This window comes from Aphelocoma coerulescens, chromosome 19 (genome assembly GCF_041296385.1).
Source record: "Aphelocoma coerulescens isolate FSJ_1873_10779 chromosome 19, UR_Acoe_1.0, whole genome shotgun sequence".
Classification (NCBI taxonomy): Eukaryota; Metazoa; Chordata; class Aves; order Passeriformes; family Corvidae; genus Aphelocoma; species Aphelocoma coerulescens.
Window position 1 is genome coordinate 6007481 of NC_091032.1, and position 26421 is coordinate 6033901.

The window sequence follows — 26421 nt, forward strand, 5'->3', positions numbered from 1 at the left end:
GAGGATGAAGGGACTGGAGCATCTCTGACAAGGAAAGGCTGAGGGAGCTGGGGCTGTTCAGCCTGCAGAGGAGATGCTGAGAGGGGACCTCATCCCTGCCTGTCCCTGTCTGCAGGGACACAGCAATGGGACAAGAGGGACGGGCAGGAGCTGATGCCCAGGAAGCTCCACCTGAAATTGAGGAAGAACTTCTTCCCTGGGCAGGTGAGAGCTGGAACAGAGACCAGAGAGGTTGTGGAGCCTCCTTTCCTTGGAGATATCCCAGAGCTGTCTGGACACAATCCTGAGCCATGTGCTGTGGGATGACCCTGCTGGAGCAGGAAATTTGGGCCTTCCAGCCTGACCATTCTGGGATTCTGTGGTGGCAAAACCCCAAATAAATCAGCCTGTGCAGCACTGAGGCTCTTACTCCGTATGAGATGATTTTTGGATGCCCTTGGTGCTCTCCCCATCCTTTGCACAGCTCAAAGCACCACACCAGGCACGGATGGATGGATGGATGGATGGATGGATGGATGGATGGATGGATGGATGGATGGATGGATGGATGGATGGATGGATGGATGGATGGATGGATGGGTGTTGCCTTGGAGAGGGAAGCAGGATTGTGCAGGTGACAGAGAACAACTCCAGCAGCAGCAGCAGGGTTGTGCTGCAGCTCCTCATCGGTGGCTTTGCCTTGCTCAGGTTTGGGTGCCACCAGCTGTGCTTTAAACCCTTATTCTTTTGGCAGCTGAGTGAAAATGAATTTCATCCCAGTGTTTCGTGGTGGTTTCCTGAGATACTGATGTTCTCTAAGTCCCCAGAAACTTGCATGCTTTAGTCACCAGTGTTATTTTCCAGTTTCCAGCCCTCTCTTCCCCCAGACCTATTTCACTTTGACAGAGGCTTGGCACGATGTGTGAGAACAGGAGAATGCTCAGGGCCAGGAGTGCTGCAGAAATGTTGGCTTTTGCTCTGCATCCTGTGGCACAAATATACATAAATACATAGGCTGAGGCAGCTGGGAGCTTGTCCTTATCCATCCAGAGGTGGATGGGCCTGACCTGGACCCTGGTCCCTGTTAACCTTCTCTTTTAAATATATCCCTGCTCAGGGTTATGGGGTCTTGCTTCCCTCCTCCCTCCTGGAGAGGCTTTCCTGACTCTCTGTACATTGCTTTTTTCACTCAGCTTCTATTTATACCACCCTCAGCTTAAAGGTGACCCCTTGGTCTCTCCTCTGAGCTAAAATAAAAATTGAATCGTTTTTCCAAGCCCTGGGTAAACACGGCCTGATCTGTATGGCCAGGAAAGAGTTGGCCTGGGCTCTCCAGTGTGGCTGGGGCATTCAGGGGGTGCTTATTCCAGCCAGCAAATCCAAACCAGCAGCAAGGCAAGAACTGTAACTTGTGCTGGAGGAGGCTGGAGTGCTGTGAAGGAGGAATTTGGGGGTGAGTTTTGTTTGGTGGTGTATGGCTGGATTGCATCTCCCAGGCCCTGCTGAGATCCCAGCCTGGCCCGAGTGCTGGGGTGCAAAAGGAGCCAAGGAAAAGCTCTTTCCCAGATCATTTGAAGTCAGGGGTTGGATTTGGTCCCATCCCTGCTTATGAATGTGTGTGATGCAGTTCAAGCAAACCTCGGTGCTTGAGTGCAGCTCTTGTCAACCTTTGGCCTCCTGAGGCCTCGGGAGGGGCAGATTTGCTGTTCAGGAAACTCAGATTGTGCAGGAAGTTTTCCAGCAAGGAAAGGGGGTGATCAAAGACATCTGAACAGGTGTTTTCTCTCCCATGGCCAGTCTTTTATCCTCCTGCCTCTCTCCAATGCCAGCCTCATGGAAAAGGTTCTTCAGAGAGCAGCTCAGCTCCAAAGCCACTTCCCAAAACCCAGTGCCAGGGTGATGAATCAGTGGGTGCTGCCGGTGCCCTCAGCCCTCAGGGTGATGTCTGCCAGGAAAAGGGGACAAAATACCCCAGCAAAGCCACGTGGTGTGGGATGGAGCAGCCAGGACACCCCAAATCTCCTGTAGCTGCTCTGGTTTCCAGCGGGAAGGAGCTGAAAACACAAACTCTGTGTAAGAAGTGAAGGGCCCCCATGAAAAATTCACAGCTCTCTGTGCCAGCAGGGATATCTGGCCTTGAACTCTTGGAAAATTAAAGCAATTCCCTTTTTTCCACAGAGCAAAGCCACGTGTGTGGATGACTGATGGCTGTGATAGGGAGTGAGTCAGGCTTTCCTCCAGCATGAGGACTTGTTGGATTTGGGATAAACTCTGGGGGAATGGGGAGCCTTGGGCAAGGCTGGTTTGGGGCTTGTGACCTTGTGCTGTTTCACTGCATCCCCTAGGATGTACCTGGAAGCTCCTCCAAGCCCTGAAGGCTGCCCAGAGTGAGATTTTGGCTTTGCTGATCCCCATCCTGCTGCTTTCTGCCAAGGAAGGCTTTCCTGGAAAGGCTGGCACAGCAGCTTAGCAAAGCCCCATCCCAAAATCCAGCTTGGCCTGGCCATTCTCCTCCTGGTGCCTGCACCTCTTGGGCAGCAGCTCCTCCAGGACATCAGGTGGAAGATGTGATCCTGTTTTAACACAGGAGGGTGGATTTGGGTAAATAGCTCAGCTTGGAAGCTGTGTGCAACAGGGAACATCATCCTCACCTTCCCCACTGAAATTCAAGATACAGGGGGACAGGGAGAGTTTTTAAAAGCTCTTTTAAGCAGCTGGAGAGTGGAAGCAAAGTGGATTTTGCCCTGGGTGGATGGAAGATCTGTTTTCCTGTGTTATTTGAGCAATTTTTGTGTGGCCACATCCCTGGCTCTGATGTCTTTTCCTGCCTGAGCTCTAAATTGATCAAGTTTGCAGGATGGCTTTGATGCCATGAATTGTCACCCATGAAAACAAGAAAGCATGGAAAGGAAAAGTGGTTATTGTGACCTGGATGGAATAATCCATTTCTAACCCTCCTTCAGCCTTGTGGGATGAGGACTTAACTTACAAATGATACTGAGATTTTTATGCCCTGCATTTTGAAAATGTTATTTCTGTCGGAGCTAAAATGAGCATTTTTCTTCTTATTTACTATCCCTCTGTGCTGTGCCATGTGGCTAAAACTGTATTAATAGCCTCAGTTTGTGCAGGATGAAGATAATCAGGGCACCACAACCACCAGCTCAGGGCCTTTATCCCCAAACCAAACCCATAATACAGCTCCTCTGCCACATGTGTTATTATTTGAGCTGGAATTCAAATTATCATTCCACATTCCTGACATCAAATTTGTTTTTCATCAATATGAGCTGAAATGATGGGTATGAAGTGGTGACAGTTTGAGGGATGCTCCAGCACAAGGTGATCTTGTCAACCCCAGTGAGAATTTTACCTCTCCCTTTTCCTCTGAGGTGTGCAAGGAAAATCCCACCCAGCTCTCAGATTCTAAAGTGCTCCGAGAACACTGAGTATTATTTGCTTTCTGCTTTAAGAAACATCATAAAAGGAGCTGATGTATGACCAAAACCCCTCTGAACCCCCAAATATATGACATAAAAGCAAAGGGGACGATGAGGATTCAACTTAATTCTGTATTAATGGCTCGCTCTGGTTTTGCTGGTCTTGCTCCAAGTGTGCCAATCCCTCTTTGTGGGTATTAAGGACATCTGCAATATGTGGAGATGTCCTGGAGTAGGGAAAAAGGCTGGAAAGCTCAGACCCCACTGAGGGCAGTGAGTTCTTTGCAGATTTGATGTCCTGCTCTCTGCTCTGCAAAGAAGAGAGATGTTCCTTCCCTGAAGCTTTTGTGTGAGAGCTGAAGCTGAGCTGAGTGCCTGGGAAATGGGGGGAAATTGCACTTTGCAGGGGTTTTAAGCATTAAATCTGAAAAGGAATAATGGCAAGGTCTGGATGGGCTGTGATGGTTCCACGACTGGGAACTCGCTGGGTTTTTGTGTGAAATGGGACCTGAGCCCTGCCTGATCCAAACCCTGTGGGATGCAAGGAGGCCCCTGGATCCTTGTCCCTCCCAGCCTGAGGAATGTGCTCCCAGCATCCCAATTTCCACATGAAATTGGAAATGTGACCAGTTAATCACACTCTGATTATAAAATCCTTTCGGTTGGAAAAGTTTGAAGCTCATCAAGTCCAACCCTTAACAAGCCCAGCATGGCCAAGGTGACTTTTATCAAACTTTTCATCATTTTGGGTTGCTTAAGCCCAAAATCTCAACGCCAGCTGGCAGAATTGCCAGGCCCCTTTTTTTCTCAGCTCCCATAATACCAGGACGACCTTTCCCAACCATCTGCAAAGCCCTGGAAATGCCACAGGGTGGATTTTTATCAGCTCAGAGATGGATTTTTGCAGTGCCTCCGAAATGTCAGGTGCGAGGGATGTGCTCAGCTGCCCATCTTTCTTCCCCCAGAGCATCTTGGTGACAGCAGTTGTAGGTGATGGGCATCATCACATGGCTTGGATGATGAAATGATTAAAAAGAGGATTTTTAAAAAGTGGGAAAGATATTTCAGTTACCTGTGGGTGAGGCTGTAGTTCTCCAGTTTGAGTCTTTCCTCAGGACCTTTTCACCTTTCCATCTCCGAGTGTCCCCAAGGGAAGTGACAGATGAAGAACCAGCCACCTCATTAAACAGTACCAACACATTTTATTGATGTTTTCTGCTGGTAATTGGCGCTTGAGTTCAGCTCATTTAGGTTTTAATCAGAACATCATTTCACTCCCAGGAAGGGAGGGGATTGAGTCCCTGCCCCTGGCAGGAGGGTGATTTATTTACGTGGTGGGGAGCTGTCCTGGGGGATGGCTGGAGGGGAGAGCTGGCACTTGGAGGGGGGTTTTGAGATCTATTTCTAGGCCAGCTCACAGCTGTGGGAACACCGAGCAGGAAAATGTTCTGCTGGCTGTGTGGATTGGCAGAAATAAGCAGCTTAATAAGGAAACTTTGAGGGGTTTCATGGTGTCCTCTCTGTTGCTAAACCTCTTCTGGTGGGTGAGGAATTGATTGTGGTCACATCTGAACTGGTTCAGGCAGCAAAAGCTGCTCACTATCTGCCCAGGGGGGTGAGAGAAGTTTTAATAAATATTATGACCCAATCTGAGCACTTTTGGGGCTACAGTCAACTCGTTTTTCAACCCTGACCACTGAAAACTGGCAGTGCTCGGGGTATATTTTGATTCTGCTGCTCCCCTGCAGCATTTGGGGAAGGGATGGAGCTGGTGCCACGTCCAGAGGCTCTGCCCCAAATCCTGCCTTTGCCCCATGCCATGGGCTTGAAGAAAAATCCAAAACCCCCCCAAATTTCAGCGTCTTTGCTGGGTCAGGCTTTGCAGGGGGGTTCCTGGTGCTGCAGGATGAGCTGAAAGCAGCGAGGATAAACCACTGGGACTTCCAGCAGCCCTTTCCTGGCTGCTCCCTGCAGCCCTGAGTGAGGAATGAAGAGCACTGTCAGCATTTCCCAGCCGGGAGAAGCAAAGCCTGGATTTGGGAAGGGCTGTGCACAACGCTGCACTCCAAACACCTCTGGAGCTTGGAAGCACTCCTATTTCTAGGGCTAATCCTGGAATTGGAAGAGTTCCTGGCCTTTAGCCTGTCTGCAGCATCACAGCTGCCTTGCCAGGTTATTTCTTGGAGCAAGGAGAAGTTTGTCCCTTTGCTGCTGAGCTCCAGGCTTTCCTTGGCTGCTCCCAGCACAGTCACCTTGCTGGGACAGCTCTGCAGCCTTTGGTTTGGCTGTGCCACAGGTCAGAGGTGCTTTCACCCAGATTTGGGGTGGCTCAGGACCCTGTGGGGTGCTGATGAAGCCAGAGGAACCCCTCTGGTTCACCCCACGGGCAGAATGTGCCCTCCTTTCCCTGGGGATCACCAAGGGAGTGCTCCTTCCAGAGGAAGGAAGAATTAGAAGGAAAATAATAAATAAATAAAAGCCAAGAGCTGAGTTTTTGTAGATAGGGAAGGTGCCAGGAGGTTTTCCAGCGATTGCTCTTCCTCAGTGGCAGGGACTGTGATTCCTGGCCAAAGCCCAGCAAGTGATTATCTCGAGTTTGGGGTATTTGGGGATTTGGGTAAGAGCTTTATCCCACCCTTCCCATCTTCAAAGAGTTTTGCAGTCATTGGGTAATTTGCTAAATCCTGCTGATTTCTCTGTCACTTTCCTTTTTCTCCTTGCCATCCGTCTTTCCAGGAAATCCCCAGCACTGCTCCTGGGTCTGCATCCCTAGTTTCCCATCTGCTTGGAGCACTTGGAAGTGACCCCACTCCCTCCAGCCTCATCTCATCCCAGAGCTGCTGCTGGGAGAGCTTGGATACACTCGACTGCTGCTTCCTTAGCTCTTTTTTCCTTAAAAAAAATAGGAAAACCCCCAGTTCTGCTGTGCCTGCGAGGGCCCCACGGTGGTTAACGAGCTGGAGATGAGTGCTGTGCCCTTTCCCTGGGATTCACATTTGCAGGGAACAACAAGGACTGGATGTGAGGGGGTCCTGCCACCCCTCCCCAGGCTCCCAGGGCTGAGAACACCCAGGGAATGATAAAAATATCCCAGGGATGCTCCAGCAGCGATGAGGGACTGGGCTGGCCTGTGCTTCCCGTGGGATCCGATGTGCTGCAGCCGATCCAGGCTGGGAAAGTCTCTCCATGATGTCCCAAATGTGGGACATAAATAACCCAATAATCCACATCTGGTTTCACCCTGGGAGCAGAGAGGGGACAGAGGAGGGCGACTGGTGCCTGCATTCAGCAGCAGAGGCAGGTGCTGGGCTCACACCTGCGCTTCCAAGGGGGATTTTCCATTTTCCGGGAGAAATGTCAGTTTTCCTCTGAAATTCATCCTCCCTGTGCCATCCATGAGTGGCTTTGAGCACTCTGATTCCAGCAGCAGCACCTCGGGGGTTTTTCTCTTGGCTGTAATGATTAACCTGTTGTTTGCTGAGATGTTTCCAGAGCGATGAGGGGCCCTCCTGGATTTTTAGCTGCTCCCTTTGTTTTCTGGCAGCTCTATCAGCAGGATACCGATGGATTTGGCATTAAAATGCTGCTCCAGTGACCTTTCCAGTGGTATCTGAGTGGCCTTCCCATAATGGCTTTGTTTGTAGCACTCAGGTGGGTCCAATTTCTCAGGAGTGGGGATGCTCCAAGGCCTCCTCCCCCCATCTCAGTCAGGATTTTGAGGCCTCACAGCGCCAGGAAATGCAGCACACACCTCCCTGCCATTCCCCACACTGCTCCCATTCCTCCTTTTCCGTGGAAGCTGAGCTGGGTACCCTCCAACAGCTCTCAGGGAAGATTTTTATCTTTTTTTTTGCAATTTCCCTTTGTCTTCCACGTTCCCCTCAGGGCCGTCCATCACCTCGGATTTTATTGCCTGCTCTAATTGCTTCTCTGAAGTCCAAGTGCAATATTACTCCGGGATCTGTTGGAATAACTTCCTGAGCTGCTGCAATCCCGTTCATCTCCTATTTCTGCCTCTCTTGATAAGCCCTATTGTACATTGCTTTTCATTTTGGTGTGTCAACACCGAGGCTGAGGCTCTGCACTTCGGCCTTTCAGCAAAGCAGGCTGGGGAGTGCTGCCTGCAGCGGGAAAAATGTGCAAAAATTGGGTTTTATTCCATTCCTTTGTTTCTACAGATTTTGCCTTTCAGTGTTCTGCCACTGCTGCAGCTCCATCAGATCCTAATTTCAGGGTTTAATTCAGGGTTTAATTGTCTTTGGTGCTTTGTGGTTGTCCTAAGTGAGCACTCAGTGCTGGTGGGATGCCCATGGGTTTGTGGGGTCAGAGCTGGACCGGTCTGGCTGGAATTTTTAAGAGTTGAAGAGCAACAAATCCTTTCCTGAGGGCAAAAGAATGACCCTGGCTGGTGCTCAGTCCATCTTGGGGAGGTGACCACCCACTCCCATCTCTGCAGCCAGGGTGAGCTGTGACAATCCCACTCATTTGGGGTTTCCAGCTTTGGTAGATTTGCCTGGAATCAGAGGATTTGGGGGTTTTTTTTGAATCATGAAGTTAAAACATGCTCAGTGTTGGGTTAATTGGATGAAAGCCAAGGACCAAGGAGTTAACGGGACCTTCTGGAGATGGGCCAGGCAGGTCCCCCCAACCAGGTCCTCCCTGGTTGTCCCTGCAGGCCCCTCCTGCCCACAAGTGGAGCCCACTCCCATTTTGCACCAGTTGCTGCCTTTCCCCCTCATTGAGTTTTATGCTGCTGTCAAGCAGGACTCCACAAAATGTTCATTTTCCCCTGGCACAGAGCCCCTGCCATCTGCTCCAGGCCACCTTCAGCTGCCAGCATGTCAGGCTGCTCCAAAAAGGTGGTGAAGGGCCAGAAGTGCTGCTCAAGGTCTGTATTCTCACCCTGGTTTGCAGCTAATTACAGCCACAACCTTTAATTATTCTTAGGCAAAAGCATTTTCGGTCTGGGGGCACCGACCTGATCTCTGTCAGTGTGGGCACAGGGTTTGGAATCTGGAATTCCACTGGATGGTTTTGTAGCTGGCTTTGGGGTTTGCCAGCTGATGGGGTGAGTTTTCTGATCAGCACCTCCCAAATGCTCCTTCCTGTGCTAAAAGGTTGCTGCTGGATAGGAAATTTTGTGGGATTTCTAATAAGGTATTATCAAACTCTGATTTTTCCTTGGTAGAAGATTGGTTTAAAATGCCTTAAAAAAAAAAGCCCTTTAGCTTTTATTTATGTTACTTCTGACTTTTACCTCTTTTACCTCTTTTTCCTCTTTTACCTTCTTGAAGAAGGAATTTTTGGTGGTAAAACCTCTATCCAAGCAACACAGAAGGAAAGGAGTGAGGTTTCCACTATGAACAACATTCCCTATCCAAACATCTGGAGCTGTTTGCTGGCTTTGCATTGTTTCTGTGCAGCTTTTCTGTCTTTTATTTCTGTTTCTGTGCATCTTTTCACATTCTCTCAGCAGGATGTCCCACAAACCACCAGCATTTCCTAATATTTGAGGTAGTTTGATAGGAAAACCCCCCTGCATTCAGGGATGTAGGACCTGATTTGATGCTGGGCTCTGACTGTGTGGAAGCCCTGTGGATCCACAGAGATCATTGCAAAATACAACAAAAAAAACCCCTCATTCTTATTAATAGGGTTTTCATTAAATTGGTTCCATTCCTCCTCTAATTTGAATTAAACCAGACAGGATTTATTTTCAAAAGGATTTCTGCTCTGTGCTACGGGGTGGTCAAATTGATCGGCCTAAAGCCACGTTGGCACTTGATTTGGGATTTATTTTTGGGATCTATCGCTCCACTGTGCCAACATCTGCTTCCCTTTGGGCATCACCCCACCTCCTCTCTTCCCAGAGGAGCCTGAAAGGAGGGAAGGGGAATTGCAACACCCTCATGGGGATATTTTAAGGACACCTCCCTGGAGAGCTCTTCCAGGGGGATTTTTCATGCCTTGCCCAAGGAACTCAGCCATGCAGGAGGAGGGATTTGGGATTTGGGGTGCACACCTGGATGTGGCTGCAGGTAGGAACAGTCACCAATCCCTGCATTCACCTCCTGGCTGATGGGATGTTTTGACCTTTGGGGAATGGTGGATTGAAATCTTTTTCCTACCTCCTGATCTCCCAGGATTTGCTGGAGAAAACTCCATTGGGGCTTCCAAAGGCAAATCTGGGACTGGCTGCAGCACAGATGTCTGCAAGCAACAATAGGCTGAGCTGAGCCCCACGCTGTGAAAGCAAAGGGGGAAGGGAGGAAGAAGAAGAAAGGGAAGGGAAAAAGCAAAGCAGAAAATCATTAGAGATGACTTCAGCCCCTCGTGGCAACATCAAAAGGGAAGAGTCGTAAATTCGGATCCCATTAAACGCCGGGGGGAGCAGGAAAAGCCGTTTTGGGGCCACAGCTGCGGGTTTGGGGTGGGCAGAGCTCTGTCCTGGGTTTGTGGTGTACACTGGGGGTGGCTGACATGGCTTTGACTCCCTGATTCCCTGAGATCAGGGGGTCCCAGGAGTGTTTGGAGTCTCCATTGCCGCTTTAGGATCTCACAGGGTGTGAATCCCTCACACATGGGTTCATTTTCACGTTTCCTCTCCGTTTTGCTGTCATCCTTTCCAAAGCCCAAGGTCTGTCCCTACCCCAGCACGAGTCCCTGGGGATTTGCTCTCTTTGCCTCCTGCTAATTTGGGATAACTGATTGGATACACATTAAAGCCATTGAGGATTTTCTCTCCTGGGGCTTCCCAGGGCATGTCTCACTGGTTTATGCCTTTGTTTAACTGGATAATAATTCCATTTATCATTGTGAACATGGGGTTTTTTTGTCTTTCAGCTGTTTGAGGTTTTTTGCTTAATAATCCAAACTATTATCCCATTGTCCTAGCTGATCATCCAAGACAAAAAAACCCCCAAGGATGAGGATTTGGAAGGAAATCTCTCATTGTCTTTATTTTTCAGGTGTGAAATAGGTCCTGTTTTAAGGTTCATTGTCTGCTGAACTGTATGGAAAGCAAAATATCTTGGCTGAGGGGTTTTTCTGTGCAGGGAATGGTGTTCCCAGAATGAGCGTGCTTTGTGCCTGGACAGAGCTTCTTGTGCCTCACAGCTGCAAATCCTGCAGCATGCAGAAAGGGATGTTGCAAGTTTGGAAAGTCTTCTAAAAGAACCACAAAAAGGCGGGGGAGAAAAAACCAACTCAATTTTTAATTTTTTCGTGTGTTTAAGACTTGCAGGACAGCACTTTTTTTTTTTTTTAAAGATCGATTGTGAGTGACAGAAAAGTGGGAACTGTGTTACAACACCAAGAAAAATGCTGTTGCTTCCTCGCAGCCTCCAGACAATGGTTAATTGTTCTAATTTGGGTCACTCCCCTGCTGGGCTGCGGCAGGAATTCTTCACCCGGGCTCTTTAATCATTAACGTTGGCCTCTTTTCCACGGGGTTTGGCCCCGGTGCAGCCCCCCAGGGCTCTGCCCATCCCCAGGGGTTCTGCTGCCGGAGGAGAAGCGGGGGAGATGAATTTTTTAATGAACAAATTAATTTGCTGTAACATCTTTATCACCAGCTTTTGTGTCCTGCTCTGAGCTCTCTCCTTTTGGAGAAATCGAGTTGGGGGGACCCAAATCTTGCCCATGTGGTGATGCAAGGAGGGCAGGCACTGACTCCAGGGTTATTTATGCCCAGTGGGGAACCACGGCCCTGCTCATCCCGGGCTTGTTTGTTCGTGGTGAAATCGCCCCGCTTCCAATTATCCCGACACAGAGAAACGAGGAGAATACCCAGGTGTCCTGGGGTGGTGTTGTGAAGCCGCTTTATTCCTTAACCATCCCCTCAGTGCCCAAGGACGCCGTGCCTTTATCACGGACCCGGGCGGGAGTTGAACGGTTCAGCCCCACGGGCTCTGAGGGGCTCGGGAGGGGGAATGCGCCGGGAGCACCCTGCTGCTTTTCTGGGTTTCCTTTGTGTCCCAGCTAGCTGGGAAAAGGTTCTGCTGGGGTTTTTTTTCTTGTTCTTATTTCCCTTTCCTTCCCCTTGCCTCGCTGCTTCCCTTCCCTCCTCACCGGTCCAGGGAGCCCGCGGGGTGGCCCCGGCTGGTCCGAGCCCGTGTGTGTCTTCCCTCTCAGGGAATTTGTTGTATTTTGAGGGTTTTTTAAAATCCTGTTCTACCTTGTTTTGTTGGTGTGTTAACAAACAGTTTGGTTTCTTTTTCCCACTTTCACTCCTTGTGACCCGTTTGTCTCGTTGACAGAGGAAAAGGGGAGGAACGCTCGTTCCAGAGTGTTTCCTCCTGAAGTTTTGTCTCAAAAACCGAGACACCAGGGATAGCTCATTTGGGGTTAAAGGTGTTGTGCACATGCTGGGTGATGCCTCACCCACGGGATCAGGGCTTCCTGCAGCTTTGGCAGGACACAGATCCCGACTCCCAACCTCTTCCCGCTCCCATTTCTCCCTGGGGTTTGACCAATTCCCATTCCTTCATCCAGAGCAGCAGGATCCTGGTGGTCCCCAGCACATGCCGGGGGTACCCCATCCTTTATGGGACAGACAGGGCTTGGCTGGTGCCTCTTCCCTTGTTTTCTAGCTGAACAAATCCCGATGGAGCAGGGCTGGCTGTGGATTGCACAGTGCCACGAATCCCATTCCCAGCTGAAATCTGTTAAAGGATTAAATCCCGTCAATCTCCAGGCTCCTCCCAGCAGCCCTCTCCTTCTCCAGAGGGCTGGAGCAGAGCGGGAACGATGGGGAAAGAGGCCCTTTGCAGGGAAATCCTCTGCTCTCAGCTCTCCCTGCATCCCTTCTGCACTCCACACCACGTCTGAAGGCCGGGAATTGTGCTGGGGCTCTGCCAGCTTGGAGAGGACACGATCCTGTGGAAGCCAAGGCATTGCCTAAAACCTGCTCCCAAAAACTGCGCCCCTGAGCTGAGCCTTGCAGCAGCTGGGCTTTGCGTGCTCCCTGAGTCATCCTGGAATTGCTCTGCAGGGCACAACTTCTCCTCAGAGCTTTCCAGCCAGCATGGATGGAAGGGGAAGAGGGAGCTGTGCAGCATTCCTGCTCCTTCCAGGAGCTGATTCAGGTGCTGCCCACAGCAGTTTTGCAGTGTGTGACCCAGGATTCTGTCCCGGATGCAAGATCACGGCACTGGGAGCAAATTCATGGATATTTCCAGCTGTGTGGCTGATGGATCTGTAGGAGCTCAGCATTTGTCAGCTGGTTGGGAGCACAGTGCTCAAGAAAAGGGCACATCCCAGCCTTTTTCCTGTCAGCAGCATCAGCTGGGAGAGCTGAGCTCTGTGTGTGGTCTGTCCCATCTCCCCAGCCCTGGGATGGATGCAGTTTTCCTCCCAGAGTTTGGGAACCAGATAACAAATGTACATTCCCACTCCCTGCGTGATGTTGGAAGGGCCACATCTTCTGTGCTGCCTTTCCTGTGTGTTATTTCAGGAGCATGTGCTGCTGGAATTGGGCTCTGGTGGGGAGAAAATGTAATTCTTGTGCTTGGTGATTGTCCTTTTCATGGAAAGGGCACTCGGGGTTTCCCAAACTGCAGCGCTGTGGGATTCAGGCTCTGCAGGTTGAGGTTTCTCTGCCCTCTGACCACAAAAAAATCAGCTTTATATCGACCTTCCATGAGTGATGTGATGCAGACTGATGGAGATGTGGCAGGAAGAACCTTTTGGCCATCGGTTTGGATGTTGTGGGATGCGGTTCATCCCTGGAAGCAGCAGGGGAGGACAGCAGGATCTGCCCAGAGGGGTTTGTGGCTTCTTTCCCATCATTCCTGAAGGTGCTGATGGTGCAGAGCAGAGGGGAGAGGGCTGGATGGGGAGCAGGGATGTTATCCCAAGCCAGAGGGAGCATTCCACAGGAACAGTGCTTGGCATCATCCCTCCTCTAGGCTAATCCACTCATCCCAGGGCTCTCCCCATTCCCCAGCGAGGATCAAACCTTGCCAACACGAGCTGGGCTGGTTTTTAAGCCGATTTTTAAGCTGATTTTCAAGCTGATTCCCTTTCCGAACGAGCTCTTGGGCTCAGTCCTACCAGGGTGTGCGTCAGCTCCAATTATTGCCTGATAGACTTGGATGAGGAACAGGGAAAGCTTTTGTTTGGGCTGTGAGAGGAGTCCTTGGCATGGCACCAGCAAAGTCCCTCCTCCTGCACACGAGTTTTGGGGCTGCTTTGGGGAGGAATTGCAGAGGTTTGGGTAAAAACCCTCAAAAATGGGGGTTCCTGAAGCACAGAGTTTGTGTCTCACCCATGGGAATCAGATGTGCAAAAGGAAGGAGCCCATCCTATACCTTAGGAGGGCTCTGAAATGGGAATTTTATTTATCCCAGTGCTAAACCGGGGGTTTTATCTACAGAGTTGATGTGTGCAGGAATCACTTGCTCTAAAATCATATTTGAACCCCCCCGAAAATCAAAGTATCCCAGGACCTGCGGGGCTCGGGAGTTGAGCTGGTGTGGAAAAAGGGCTGAAAGAGTCAGGATGGGCATGGAAAGAGGAGCTGGATGTGGAGAGAGGATTAAAATATTCCTTGTCCTGCTCCTGCCTCTTTCCTCGGAGCCCCCAGCGTGCTCTGTCAGCAGGGCTGGGCTGGGTTCTGCTGAGCTGAACTCCTTTAGGCTGAATTACCCAGGAATTGGTTTGATGGGAGCTTCAGGCTTGAGCTTCCCTCAGCCATCTGGAGCTCTGGGAACTGCTTGAGGATAAAAAACCTCATATTGGCGAGGCAAAATGACCATGGCACATCTGAACCAGCAAAACTTCGGGTGTTTTGTTTTTTTTTTTTTTACTTCCTCAGCTTCTCCTCCACGTTCCTCTTGTGAATCATTTCACTTCCCCAACAGTTTAGCTGGAATAACACTGGAGACAGCTTTAATTGTCTCTTCCAGGGTTATATTAGAGGCAATTTGCAGCACAAGATGCCGGCCCCGTGCCCTTCCCCCTCACGATTTTAGCACATTGTTTTCCTTTTCAACACCGCTTTTTCCAGGGAGCCCTCAGAGCTGGAAACCCCCACTCATCACCGAGGGTGGATTCTGCTCTTTCAGGGACTGCTTAAAAATAAAAAAAAAAGCGGATGAAATGAAAGCTGCTGGCACCTGGCAGCTCGCTGTGGGTAAAAAAAAAATATATAGGGAGGTGTTAAAATCCGTGGTGTTTTCTTCTCACCTTGGGGCTGGTGCTTCCACAGCCAGGAAGGTGTTGTTGGCAGTGCTGCCTTCCCAAAATGTTCTGAGGCTCTAATTAAGGAATTGCCTGAGTTTCCAGGCCTTCCAGTGGGAAATATGAAATAAAACCTTGTCTTTCTTAATTTTCTCAGTGTTAATTCTGCAGGCTGAGCCTTCCAGTGTTCATCCACCCCCAGGGCCGGGGCTGGTTCTTGCCGCAGGGCCTCCAGTGGGAGAGGAGCTGTGGGAATGAAATTTGTGGGATTTAAAACCCTGATTTTGAGTTCAGCATGATGGGGAATGAGGTGTTGAAAAGTAGGGGTTTAAATGTGTTTAAAAGTAAGGGGTTTATCTGTGGTATAAACCCAGATTTCCTGGGAATCAAAGGCTCAGGTGGGAAATGGCTCCTGGCTCACGCTGTTCCCAGGGTTTTCCATACCCCATGTCCTGCTGGGATCCCTGGATCTGGGGTTTCTACCTGAAATCCCCTGGCACTGCCTGCCTTCAGTGCAGATGGAGCTGGGCAAGCATCACCCTGCAAGTATCAGGGGGAAATCAGCTGGAAAATCAGCTTGTGATTAATGAGGTACCTGGATATGTCTGGGAATAAACCCCTCCAATTTATGTCAAGGCTTTGTTCTTAGAGTGCAGTCAAATCCCACAAATCCTGAGGTGATATTTCTGCTCCAGCCATCTGCAGAGATGTCCTGGTTCTGTGGTTGTTGTGGGGTTTTTTTTTGACCCTGCTGTAATTGTTTCCCTGTACACCCCCAAGTGATTTGTCAAAATCCCGGTTGCTCCCTGGTAATTCAATATTTATGATGTCTTTATAGGGGCGGTCCCGCTCCACTGACTCGGAGGTGAGGGGGGGAGTAAATTGCAAAAATTGCATAAATTGCATAAATGAGGCTGCAAAACCTGAGCTCTCAGGGAGGATGGGAAGGCAGCAATAATTGGCTGTCCAGGCAGAGGAGATGCAGCATTCCTTCCTCAGCATTCCTGCCTGGATTTTCCCAGAAAATCCTTGTGGATGAACAGCCCAGGGTGACTGTTTATTGTAGGGTTTCCTATTTAATTCCTGTGTCTTCCCTAATGATGCAGCAGTTTGATAAAACCAGGCAGGCAGCACAAATTGTCACATCTTGGATCTTTTTTTTGTCAGCATTGATCTTTCAGTCAGGTTCATCTCTGCCTGTGACCTTTCAGAAAGCAAGAGAGGCACAGCAGGATGGGTGGTTTGAATTATTAGATGTCATACTATGTGTATGGAAATCCTGAAATGAAACATGATTGAACGGTCTGGATACTGAGGATTATGTTTCATTTTATTTTGATTTTAAAATAATTAAATTAAAGTTATACATTCTTAAAAAATAGATATATCATAATATATAAAATTAGAAATTAAATATAAAATATTTCTAGTTTAGGACCCAAACTCTCTACACGCAAATCCTTAGAAACTTGCAGAGTTCAAGTTTTCCAAGCCAGTATCCCTTGGGCTGGAAATTTGAGTCAAAATTGAGCAGACACTTTTTCTTCAAGCTTTTATTTTTCCTAACAATTAAATATTGTGAGATTTTCTCTTCCCAAGACTCCACCAGCTCACTATACCTCTGGGAAGCAGTTTTTGGTGGTAATGGGTAGGTAATTTAATCAAATTTAATCAATCTCTGTCGAATTTTAGTGCTGGAAGCTGTTGCATGGTGTCAAATGATAACAGAGGAACTAAAAAAAAAAAAATTGAAAAAAAGAAGTATCTGAGCAATCAGAGGGTTTTTTTCCCCCCTTCCTAGACAGTTTTGAGGGTGCTCCTTTCAGGCTTCCCAGCTCCCAGCTGGAGCCACTCCATGGTTGGAGCATCTCCTGGGTGTGGTGGCAATGCTGCAGAGCCCTCACCCGGTGTCCATTCCATGTTTTTTTCAGGAAGGGGACTCCCTGGGAGCCATGGAGAAGCTCTGCAGGCAGCTCACCTACCACCTGAGCCCCCACTCGCAGTGGAGACGCCAGGGCATCATGAAGAGGAAGCCGCAGTCCTGGTGAGTCCCCGCTCAGTCACTGTCCCCAAGCTGCCCTTGCCACCTCTCAGGGGCAGCAGGGGCTGGGGACAGTGGGAAGAGGGGTTTTCCATGATGGTTTTGGCAAATGTGGGAGCTGCCTGCTGCTCCCTGCAGTGACAGGAGGAACAAATCCAGTGGGATGAAGGGAGGTGCTCGAAGCCGGGAGGGAGCTGGGGTGTCACAACCTCCCAGCTTGGCATGACCTCCAAAATCCTCCTTCCTGTCCAATCTCACCAGCATTTCCCCCACTTCTGGTTCCTCCATGCCCCTCCAGAGGTGTTTTCCTCTATTCCCATCTTCTTTTCCCTGTTGCAGAGGAGAGCAGCACTTCAGTGCCCGGGGAGGAGGAATGGTCTGGAAAACCTTGAGCCATCCATCCTCCAAACATCCCTTTTCTCCTAAACTGCTCCAAGAGCTCCTAATTAGCTGGTAATTAATGTCCAGGCACGTGTCACCAGGCGTACCGTGGCTTGCAGTTTGCACAGAAGGAATTTTGTTGTTACAAATAGGGGGAAAAGAACCCCAAATCCCCTCCTCATCCAGCTCCTCAGCAAAACATTCCCAGCTGGAGTCATCCTGGATCCACAGAGCTGAGAAACCTGTGGATGAGGCTGATGGGAATGGAAAGGGCTGCTTGTTTTCCTGATGTTAGGCATTATATATTTATTATTTTTGCTTAAGGAAGTGAGAAATAGAAAGGGAGCTGCAGTCTGGGAGAGTCAGGATTTGGATCCAGGTGCTGGCTCATGGTCCCAGGAGAGTTTTGGTTGTAATGGAGTTGTAGTGGGAATTAATCCAATGAAAAAAAACTGGAATAGAGAAAGAGAGGGGAAGAACGTGGTCACAGGAGGGGAAAAGACACAAGGAAATAAAGGATTGCATGGCCAAATAGGATTAGGAGCATATTTTCCAGGGCTCTGGCTCAGCATCCTTACAAAGTGCTGTCCTCAGAGACCAAAACATGGAGAAATGTATTTCATTATCAATGATAACCACATTTTGGGTGGTTTTTAAGGTGTGTTATGGCTAAAATTTGCAGTTTCCAATAAAGCAGCAGAAACTGGGGGAGTGTTGGAGCTCCCGGGCTGTGTCCCAGGGCACACAGAGCTGGTAATGACCCAGCAGCTCATTATCCTCCAGGGGTTTCCTCTTAACTAGAACAGGAAATGCTCATCCCTTATCACCCCATCAGGGCATTGTTAAAGTCACACTGCTGCTGCATCGGGGAGCTCTCTTCAGCCCCAAAAACCGCACGAAATCCTTGAAAATGGAAAAAAATCCGTGCCCTGCTTTGTGCCCCTCTGTCTTTAGTTACCAATCGCTGTCCTTAATCCCGGGCCTGGGATGAGCAGCGGTGTGAGCACAGCCTCGTGCCCGAGATTTGCAAGGCTTTATCTGCAGCCTTTCCTTGGAGCAGCCGGGAAATAGCTGAGGTTTTCCAGGGCTTTAAGAGCAGGGATGAGGTTTCGGGATGAGGTTTCGGCTGTCGACGAGCCCTGACCACATGGAAGTGACCTCAGGGCTGCCAACGTGGGACGCTGGCTGCTGGTTCTGCCCCAGCAGAGGGTGGGATTTTCCTGGATTTCTGGTTTGGATGCTCTTTTAGGAGGTGGCCATGAGCTGAACCCTTTGCTGGAAGTTGAAGTCAGCTTTTTGCTAAGGTCTAAATGCCTCAATACAGGGATTTTATAGTTGGGGTTGGGGTTTCCAAGTGCCCTGTGCTGCTCCCAAGGGAGTCATGAGCTCCCATTCCCATGTGTTGGCATTGCCCTGACTCGGCCCTGCTGCCAGATGTTGCAGGAACTCCCCAGTATTGGGGATCCACCCTTTTTTGTGTATCTGCTCCAGGGAAAATCACTTCCCTTCATCCCACACCCACCATATCCATTGCAGGGGATAATGGGAAGCAGAGCAGCAGGGAGGAGGGGGAGGATGGAGCTGATTTTTTTGGCTGGACAGCCAAAGGGGGAAGCTGTGCTTCCCAATCCCATCTCCTCCCAGGAATCCCGTTCAGCCTGGGTGTGCTAAATCCAGGCAGACACTCCTAGCACGGGCTCTGCTCTGCTGCCTGGCACCAGAGCCCCCAAACCTCTGCCAAATGACCTTATTTTTTTGGCACATTATAAATCTGTCTGGCTCTCCCTCGCTGTCTCCGCGCCTCCCTTGGAATACATTAAACATCCAGGGATGAAAATCAGGGAAAGCCAACAGCAGCAGGATGAAGCCAGCCTGCTAAAGTCATTTCCCTGCGCCTGGCTCTGCCTAGGGACACGATTCCAGTGTGGAATTAGCTCCTGGAATCTCTCTGCTCCTGGAATCTCCCTGCTCCTGCTGCCGTCAGCATCACAAGAACGAAACCGGGAATCAAAGCTCCCGGAATTGCTGAGAGCACGGGCTGGGAGGGAGGAGGTGTTTCCCTGGGGAAACGCCCTCCGTGGCTTCTCCATCCCGCGGGGATATCCCATTCCTTTCCCGGCTGCGGTAGGAATGAGCCAGGAATGCAGCAGGGAGGATGGAGCAGCGGGCACCAGCTGAAGGAATATCAAATATTCACGTTGTAATTCCAAATTTACATCAGATAAACCCTTTTTTTTTTTTTTTCCTGGCCGTGCCCCCGCACGAAGCGGGGAAGGATTTAAGGTGAAGCAGCTCGGTTTAAATGGAATTAAATGGGGTCAGTCTGGACTAAATTCGTGGATTTTTGAACTCTGCTGCTGCTGTGCAATAAGCAGAGAAACCCCCAAATGTCCACACCAGGGTGAGCCAACGTGGCACTTTCTAACCCCGTTTTTAGTTTCACAGCTCCCAGCCCTCGCTCATGCAAACCCCTCAGTGCTGGCACATGGGAAGAGCCAGGATGTGATCCTTTTCCCACTTCTCCTGGGTTTCCCAGGTGGTTTTCCTTAGCTCCAGCCCACTCGTTTCTTTGCCACTTGTCCTCTCTGCTGGTGACACCTGGGACTCAGCCTGAACTCCCCGTGGCTCTTTCAACACCCTCTGATGTGAAATCATTAGAAATCACCTCAAAAATAGCAGGAAAATTAATAATTTGGGACAGCTTTTGGAAATGTCGAGGCTCCATGAGGCTGTGGCAGATTTAACCCCTGGTTGGGGTTAACCCCAGATTTAACTCTGGCGGATTTAACCCTGGCAGGTTTAACCCTGGGGTTTAACCCCAGATTTAACCTGAGGATTTGCATTTGGCATCCAGGTACAAAGACCTGTTAAAACAGAAGTTGTTGGGATTTAGTGATGAATTTAGAGGCAGAACAACCTCGTTTTGATGGCAGGAATGATCTTTTACCATCCCACTCCTGATTTCATCGGGGGCACAAAATATTGAAGGAATGCTGGGTGCTGGGTTTTCACATTGGCAGTGCCTGCTTGCATTGCTTTACAAAGGAAAAAATCTTTTTTTAAAAGAGTTTTCATGGTGGGAGAAGCCCTTTGGAAAACAGAAAGGGAATGTTTGTGGCTAGGAATCCTCCTCTGCTGTGGCAGCTGGTGGGCGAGCAAGAGGAGAAGTCGGAGCTCCTGCAACAAATGGTTCCTTCAGAGCATCCAACACAAATCCAGGCGGTGGGAGGAGGCTGGAGCAGGGTCTTCTGGTCCTTAAAATCCCATTTCTGTATGTGCTGGGAGCTGCTGCAGGAGAGCAGGGAATGTGGGAGCTGGAGCCTTTGGGATGAGAGCGTGGGTGATCCCTTCTCCCTGTGTCCATGGAATGTCATTGTCCCCACGTTCCATGGAGCAGAGGGGACAGAGGATGCTACAAATGCTGCAGAACTCAGGCTGGCTGCTGTGATTTGGGGTGCTGGTGTAGCTTTCCACCTTTTGCAATGGAAAATGGGTGATTCCCAAACTTCCCTGCTCTTTCCAGCGTGGCCTGAAACTCTGGGCGTGGAGAAAAGCAAAGCTCTGGCTCCTGGTGGTTTTTCAGGTTGGGAAGCCCTGGCTTAGAGGTGGGTCCTGCATCCCACAGGAGGAGGTGGGTGAGGGTCAGAGCTCAGGATGGACCAGCTGATTTTGGCTGGGTCACATCACCACGGCTGAGGGCTGCAGCCTGTGTGGTCACTGAGCCCATAAATCCTTGTCCTCAGGAGATAAATTCCTGGTTTGGTGGCTCAATTCATTCCCAGGATGGACACTAAATTCCAGCTCCTGTCTGCCCATGCTGGGGTGGAGCAGAGCTTTCCCCTTGGTGTTCCTGCAGCACAGAAAGATTTGTGCTTAACAGGTTATTCCTGTTAATTGCCCTGACAGCACATGAGATGCCACCTCTGAGCATGTCCTACCCTCCTTTTGGGATTGAGGGCTGGAAATTAGGATTTAATCTGTTTACTCTTGAAATTCAGCATTTAAATCCCAGCAATAACTGGGAATGGGGAGGGTTAACCACAGGCACTGAGTAATCCTCTCTAATAAATGACTTAATGCGATGGGAAGACCTGGAGTGACCCAGAAGGGAGCTAAGATTTTTGGGAGAGAGAGAATGGAAAACCTTTGGGAGACATCTTTGGTTTGGGCTGCTTCACACAGGGCTCAGCCAGTTTAACAAATTGGGAATATTTTCTCTGCTTTGGCAGAAACATTTGGAAATTTGTGGTGCTGAACAGCAGGAGGGGGCTGATCCCAGCAGGGCTGTGGGGTTTGGCTCTTCTCCACACACCCCACACAGTAAATGAGGAGCTTTGATGGGGTTCAGGGCACACAAGGAGGGGGAAAAAAAGGAACTTTTTGAGGTACCAACAAGGAGAAATAGTTGGACGTGGGTAATTTTATCCCAGGAATGCCCTTTTCATCACCTCTGTCCTCCTCACCTCGCTCTCCTCCATGGCCATGGGGCACTTCCTCCATCTGCCAGTCCAGGACTCTCTGGACTTTTTATAGCTACTCAAGATGTGACTTTTCTCTTTCTCTTACGGCTGGGATGGGAACAGACCCTGATTTGCCCTGTCAGTTGTTCTCTTCCCAGTGCTCCTTGGATTTATTCCCTTTGGCACGTGCCTGGCAGGGAGCACAGTGCCTGCTGTGTTTGTGCTCTCTGATGGTCTGTGGGACTCCCAAACTGCTCCTTTGCTTTGTGGAAAAATCCATTTTCCAACATATCTGAACGGGAGCAACATTTCAGGCTGGTCCTTTGCATGCACCAAGGTGCCTGGCTGGGATTTGGGATTTTTTGTGGAACCCCAGCAGAGGGGTTTGAGTGGGGTGGGCAGGTTGCTTCCCAGAAAAAAGGGAAAATCCCAACCATCTGAAGCTGGGATGCAGCTGCCTGGAGCCAGGCGTGCATCACCACGCTCGCTCCTCCTTGCTGTGTAGAAATCCCAATGTATCCCTTCTCCAAAAATGCTGTTTAATGTGCAAACATCCCCTCTGGCAGCTCCAGGGGTTTGTGACCATTCAAAAACCACGGTGAAATGTTTCATCCTGGTGGGAATGGGGTGTGGTGTTGGAGGGGAGAGGAGGAACAGGCCAGCAATCAGCCAGGACAGCCTGAGTGGGAAGAAGGGAAGGATTTCATCCAGCTGGAGGTGGATGCTCCTGAATGAGAGAGGAATCCAAAAAAAAAAAGAAATATCTGTCATTTTAAAGTCAATGTACAGCACTAAGAGGCTTTAGAGTTAAATAATTCTCTTTTCAGGCTCGTGGGGTATAAATCCAGGGTGTCAGGGTGCCCCTGGTTTGCACTTTATCTCTGGATTGGGGAGGGGGTGTCAGGCAGGGAGGGATGGACCTGGCAGTGCACGGGGATGTCCTGAGCTGCTCCCAGTGTGCTGATGTTACAGCAAAATAGAGGCTGGAAACAAACCCAAGGAATTCCTTTTCCACCCGGTTCTCCCTCCTGGCTGATGCTGAAGGGTCCAAAAGCAGGGAGAATTCAGGACAGGCCATGAAACACCACAGTTCAGGTTCCAGAGGCTGGGAAGGAAAACACTTCTTGTTGAATTTAGAGAGTCAGAGACCTTTGGCAGGAGGAAAACAAGGCTAAGCTGTGAACAAATGAAATGCCTGGTGTGGAGGGAAAGGTGGAATGCTGCAAATCCAGGGGAGGAAAGATTTGTGAGGGTTGTGGTTGAGAAATGTCCTGCAATGTGTGGCTGGTGGCAATGAAAGGAGCTGCCACCATTGTGGGATCATTAAGGTTGGAAAAACCTTCTGACATCAAGTCCACCACTAAGCCTAGTGCACATCTCCACATCTTTTAAATGCCTCCAGGTATCCTTTAAATCATTCCAGTGTCAGGAGAATTAATCCACCAACACCAGAGGTTTATGTCCAAAAAGGAGACAGAGGAGTCCTGTTACTTTATTCAAATAAAGGGAGAGGCCATGGGGCATTCCCCTGGGGTCTCTCAGATTTTTGGAGGGCGCAGCCTCCTTTTTATCCCAATTTCCCAGCTGCATTTCCCTCTCTTTCCCCATTGGCTGAGGTACTCCAGAGGTACAGGCTTCCCAGAACACCTAATACCTAAGGTTCCCTTCTCATGTATAACCCCCCCTTTATTGTTAGTTCTTATTGAATTTTATGGTTTTCCCATTGTTTCTTTCATCTCTCAATATCCAATTTCATTTATCAGCAGAGCTACAGTCCATTTGTAGAGACAAATCCCCTTCCATTCATCAATCAGTAGAACCCTTCTCATTATTTCTTTCATCTCTCAGTGCTAATTTCATCAACCAGCAGGCCCAGAGCTTGTTTGTAAAGACAAGTCTCTCATTCCTTTCACCAGGGAGTTATTGTTGATGATATTCTGGGGAAATCTGATTTTTCCTGTGCCTGTTGGAGCAGGAGCTCTGGGATCTGCCCCGTTTCCTGGAAAAAAAACCTGAGCAAACCACACCAAGCAGGGAGGGTGAGCAGGTGCTGAAATCTCTCCTTGCCACTGAGAGCTATTTGGCAGTTTTTGGGGTGGAAATGAGTTCTTTTTCCAGCTGAGTTTGGCTGGAGAGGTTATCCCTGAGCATGGAGAGGCTGCAGCTCCTGGCACACCTTGCCCAGCCAGGAGCTGGCATTAACCAAGACCTACTTCTGAAGCTGAACTGTAAATAATTCATGGGCACTGAAATGCCACCCGGGTGGTGGCACAGGGCTGTCACATCGAAAGGACTCAACGTGTAAAACGAGCCCTTCCCCTGCTTCTTGTCTGGGTTTGCCCCAGAACTGAAAACAATTGACCCAAACTGCAAAGCCGCATTTCCCCCCACACTGATGAACATTGACCCTGACAAAGGCTTGCATTGCTTTTGGTGTTCCTGACAGCCAGAAATGCTGGAAAATAAAGCAGGAAGGACCTGAGGGTGGGATGAGGTGATTTGGAGCAGCAGGACACCCCTCCCCACTGACTTTTCCCCTCACACTTTTGCTGCAGCCTTAAAAGCTTCGGGTGGTCACAGGCACTACCTGGGATTTAAAACCTCGTTTTCAGGCCACCCTTCTTCTCCTCTTTCCTCTCCCATCCTGCAGCTGAACCAAGGGATAACGTGGTGGTTTTCCTCCCCTCAGAGGGAACATCCATCCTGCTGCCATTGCTCCCCTCCCACCTCCTTGTACTTGGGTGCTGGTGCTCCCTTAAATGTGTTTTTTGGTCTTGTGCCTGATTAGAAAAGGCCTTTGAGTGTGAAGAGTGTGGACTTTTAAATTTCTTTTTTTTGCAATAATTACTCCTCTGCTTCTGGGCAGAGTGGAAATGAGATTTTCTATTGACACATGGCAGGGATTATTTAAATCCATCCCCGCTACTCGGGCTGCGGAGCGGGGAAGCAACCCGTAGAAATTGTTATTAAACGAGGGAATCAGCTGCTAAAAGAATTCATCTCCCCACCTTGGAAGTCGTCCAGACACTCTGTGATGATTTGTCTTGTCTCAAACAGCCGCTGACTCCTTTTTTTTAGGTGGTGAGGGGCAATTTGGTGCCTTGCCTGGGGCCTGGATGCTGCTCCATGGGGGAAAGGCATCGCTCCCCAGCAGCGGTGCCCATTTAATCTCAGCCAGCCCAGCCTGGCTGTCACCCCGGGCTATATTTCCCAATTAAGACAATCAAGCTGGATGATGAAGCTTTGAACGGCGCTCTTTACATTTATTTTCTTTTCCAAGCCCTTTCAGGCGGCGAGGGCTGGTGAATGAAGGTGTTTAGTGAGCTCATCCATCACTTGGACTCGGGGGTGAATTCCCACCTCCCACTGCTGCTGCTGCTGCTCTCTTGGAATGGAAATAACGCTTTAAAATAACAAATTTTATTTTTGCTGCAAATGGGGACGGCGACAGCGGCGGGGAAGGGTGGGTTGTGGCATAACCAGGGATTTCTGTGTGTCCCCTCAGAATCCCCATGGGTGACACGGACTGGGCTCATCCCCTTCCACTCCGACCCTTCATCCTCACACACCCTTTGGCTCCTGGGAGGTGGGGTGGAGAAAAAAATACCCCTCTAGAGCATTTGAAGCACAGAAGGTTCTTTTGCATCTCAAAAGAGGCTGTTGGCACCTCCAGGAAAAAGTCCAAAGCCCCTGCCCAGCTCCCAGTTTTTCCAGGCCTTGCCAGCCTGTGTTTTGACACATCCCAGTGCCTGACAAACGAGTCATTCAGCCCCAAGGCTGATGCCTTTTGTCCAGCAATATGTTCTTCTAGGTGTTTTACTCTCCCTTTGTCCAGGATTAAGGCCAGACTGGGGAGCTGGGGGAGTGGTTTTTTTGGATGAATCCACCCTCCTGTGCTGAAGGTCACTCCTCTCAGTGCTCTAGGGAAGGAGGATTATTCCTTGGCAGCTCCTGGCCTGGCAGAAATGCCCATCTGGAGCCACTTCTCCTGCATTCCCGTCTTTAATTATCTGCTGGGTCACCCTGAGTGCTCAAATGGGGCTCCTTATCCCAAAGATGATGAGCTGGAGACTTGAGGGGGGGGAAAAAATGTGTGTTGACATAATACGGACAAATAACTCGGGAAGATTTGTTGTTGGGCTGATCTTTCTGAACAGCTGAAGAGCCAGCTCGGAGCACAGTGACACAAACCCTCATCGCTGATGGGTGCAGAGAGCAGAGAAAAAGGCAAAATATTTGCATTTGGAGGGCCTGTGTTGGAGCAGAGGAGCCAAACAGGGAAAATCCAGGGAAGGTTTTCGTGGTTTTCCTGCTTGTCCAGCAGAATTTGCCGGGCCGTGGGGACTGGGGGTGCTGGGCAGGGTTCGGCTGTGAGGAGCAGAGGATCACATTCCTGCTCTGTTATACCCACTTGGCAGCTCTGCTCTCAGCTCTGTTTTCATCTTTGGGGGGAGCTGGAGGCTGAAATCCCCCCCATTAGCAGGGAATAACCTGCCAAGAGCAATGGAGTGCTGGGGGAAGAGGGAGTTTGCTTTGGGCAGCTCAAGCTGTTCCTTGTTCCCTGGTTTTTTTCCCTTTGTTTGCCTTTGCAAGAATGGCCGCAGCCTCTTTCTGCTGCCCCTGAGCTCAGGGAAGGGGCTCTCAAAATGAAATAACTGCCCCCAAAAACTCTGCCCAGCAGGAAAAGGAACCCACAGGATGCCAAAAAATCAGGTTAACCCCTGCTGCAGCGACAGAGGAGGAGAGGGGCGCTGAGAAATCCTCTCGTTGGGACAGAATATGAAAAAGCCACCCAAAAATCCCTTTTTCTTTTGGAGACAGGAGCAGGGAAGTGGCAGTGGGTCAGGTTGGATCCTGTTATTCCTCGCTGGAGGAGAGCTGAGGGTACAATGGTGGCTCTGTTCTGGGCTGAGGGGGACCCAATTTTGTGTTAATGTGA

The 26421-nt window shown here is 49.8% G+C and overlaps 1 protein-coding gene across 2 annotated transcripts in view; it reads left to right on the forward strand.

Moving 5' to 3' along the window:
- The window catches only part of LRRC75A (leucine rich repeat containing 75A), a 62955-nt gene that overhangs the window by 27745 nt on the left and 8789 nt on the right, over positions 1–26421 (forward strand). For both annotated transcript variants that reach the window (XM_069033322.1, XM_069033320.1), the window contains one exon: positions 16532–16644. In XM_069033322.1, coding sequence (XP_068889423.1) covers positions 16532–16644 — 113 coding nt within the window. The remainder of the gene's footprint in view (positions 1–16531; positions 16645–26421) is intronic.